Source organism: Larimichthys crocea, unplaced genomic scaffold, assembly GCF_000972845.2.
Source record: "Larimichthys crocea isolate SSNF unplaced genomic scaffold, L_crocea_2.0 scaffold13801, whole genome shotgun sequence".
NCBI classification, from domain to species: domain Eukaryota; kingdom Metazoa; phylum Chordata; class Actinopteri; family Sciaenidae; genus Larimichthys; species Larimichthys crocea.
In genome coordinates this window covers 1-2409 of record NW_020851900.1, presented here as the reverse complement: position 1 = coordinate 2409, position 2409 = coordinate 1, and the positions used below count along the sequence as shown (strand labels likewise).

At 41.1% G+C, this 2409-nt stretch overlaps 1 protein-coding gene across 1 annotated transcript; it reads right to left on the bottom strand.

Annotated features, from left to right (window-relative positions):
- Positions 1 to 6: 6 nt before the first annotated feature.
- LOC113744724 (uncharacterized) lies at positions 7 to 2132 on the bottom strand. Its single transcript, XM_027275476.1, has 7 exons — positions 2036 to 2132; positions 1706 to 1800; positions 1464 to 1628; positions 1138 to 1320; positions 512 to 562; positions 395 to 425; positions 7 to 302 (listed from the first exon to the last, which is right to left on the bottom strand). Exons 2-7 carry the CDS (start codon positions 1759 to 1761, stop codon positions 132 to 134), a joined length of 657 nt encoding a protein of 218 aa, XP_027131277.1. The 5' UTR covers positions 1762 to 1800; positions 2036 to 2132; the 3' UTR covers positions 7 to 131.
- Between the last annotated feature and the right edge of the window lie 277 nt (positions 2133 to 2409).

Sequence of the window (2409 nt, the reverse complement as noted above, 5' to 3'; positions counted from 1 at the left end):
AGTTATCAAGTAATTTGTAAAATACTGTGGCTTGTTTCTTGTCGTAAATATAGTTTCAACTTTAAAAGTCTCTAATTATTTTAGCTGCACTCTGCAGACTCCATACAGTCAGACTGAAATCTGTGTTCAAATCAGAGAGGAGAATCATCATTGTCACTGTCATTGTCTTTGTCGTCAGTCTGGAACTTTGGTTTATTTCTCATACTGTCTGTCTTTGCTGTCTTTACTGACTCATCATCTGAGTGTCTGTCCATCGTCTTCTTCTCGTCGTCTGGTCCTCTCTCTTCTAACTTCATCTGTCCCTGTAACACAAATCACTTATTTTCAGCTCTGTTTTAACTTTTCAAATATTTTATTGGAACGCTTTTAAAATCTGAATGATTTATTTATTTACCTGCTCCAGTGTTTCAGGAAAGTTCCTGTTCCTGTGGGGGGAGATATCCAATAAAACAGACTTTAAATGAAGAGCTGTGTTGACATTTTAATATGAAGAGTTGTTCAGAGGACTTACATGAAACCGTGGTTGTCTGAATCCTCCTGATGTTTCGCTGTCCTCTTGAACCTGAAAGGTTTTAAAGATAATAAATTAGTTTTATACAGTACACGATCCTCAATGAGCTTTCTCAGTGTGAGTCTGAGATTTATCTTTACGTGAGTCCAGCCTTAAAATGAAATTATATAACTTTTCTCCATGAATTAACAGATTTTAAATCACTTTGATGTCACACTGACTTGTAATCAGATTAATGGCGTCTCTGTCATTTCGACTCTGTGCCCTGTATATCTGTTCTTGTACTATGCAACTTGTCAGGGTGCGATCACCCGCGAGAAGTATGGACCGATTCACCACTACTTCACTGATTTTTGGTGAAACTGGATCATATTTTATGGAAGAGTTTTCCAGTTTTCCCTCTATCCTCCATCTGCTCCCCCTCAACGACAAACAAAGAGTTTCTTAATGGCAGTGCTGCTGTGAAATGTATGAGTCTATACTGTGAAACAAAAGTCACAAAAATACATCTTTCTTTATTATTCAATTTAACTTGCATTATCTGAGTTGTTGACAGTCAATGCTGACATACTTAAAAAGTTAATGTGATGTATAAACAGCTGCTTGTTGATGGTCTCCTTTCTCACCTGATGATCAAGGCGACAGTAGCAGTCAATCCCACCATGCTCACGGCCAACAGGACGCCAAGGGCGATGACCACAGCCTGGTTGGAGTCTTGAGGCCGCCCTGTTACTAAATCAAAGTGAAGACTGTCCCCAAACACCTGGACTAGCGCCTGCTTCACATCATCTGACTGGCTCTTCACTTTACTGATGGATCAGACACAACAGATCAGGAGGGTTACAGCTCCAACATGATTGGTCATACCAGTCACATGACTATCACCAAAATATCTAATGACAGGAGAGATCTGTGAAAAATATGTTTGTTCATTATTGAAAATCAAACTCACTTTTGAACCTCTTCAGAGGAAATGACTTCTCCTCCGTTCTCTAGACAGATGAAGCTGACCAAAGTCTTCACAGCTGCCCTCGGCCTTCTGGACTCAGAGGTTTCTCCGTTAGCGCTTGACACAGCGATGACATTCACAGTCCAGCCCAGAACTGCACCTAAAGACCTGCGAGGAAAAAATAATTACAGTATAAAGACTAAATGTCAAAACAATTAATAAATCACAAGCTGAACTTGTCTCACTTCTCCAGCTCTGGGACTTTCTTCTCCACAGTGTTTGCAGGCTGGTTCAAGGACATGACCACCACGTCACTGCTCGCACTTCCCTTGACCTCAACCTGTGGGCAGAACATGTTTTTTAAGGGCTTCAGCCATTATGGATGTGGTGCACCCTTGAACAGGTTAGTATTGAATGACAGTCTCTGTCATCATTCTTTCTTAAATTATTGTTTTCAGGACATACTCGAATATTTTCCTTATTTCTTAACACCGCGCCTGATTTAAATTTTTTCCTTTCTAACAATGTTGATTCATTTTCCTCCATCACCGTGAACTCCGTTCCTTCACACTCACCTCCACCTTGGTTGTAGCATGAAGACCTCTGGGGTCTGTGGCCTTCACGTCCACTGTAGCAAGCTGTCCAGCGACTGCCTCTGCTGACACCACGTACACAAGACCCGAGGATGGTTCTACATCAAAATGAGGACTGTCTGCAGCCAGGCTGTAGACCAGCTGACCCTCTTCACCCACATCAGGGTCTGAAGCCTGCAGAAATAAATGTTTGACACAGACAACAAGATGATGATGCAAATTATGATGTGACAATGTGTGAATTATAGTTTACAGTAGGTGTCAGAGGTAGCAGGGCCTCTGGGAAACACTAGTAAGACTTTGATCTTATTTAAAACTTCCTGATCATGATGACCAAATATTTCTGAATGTTACCC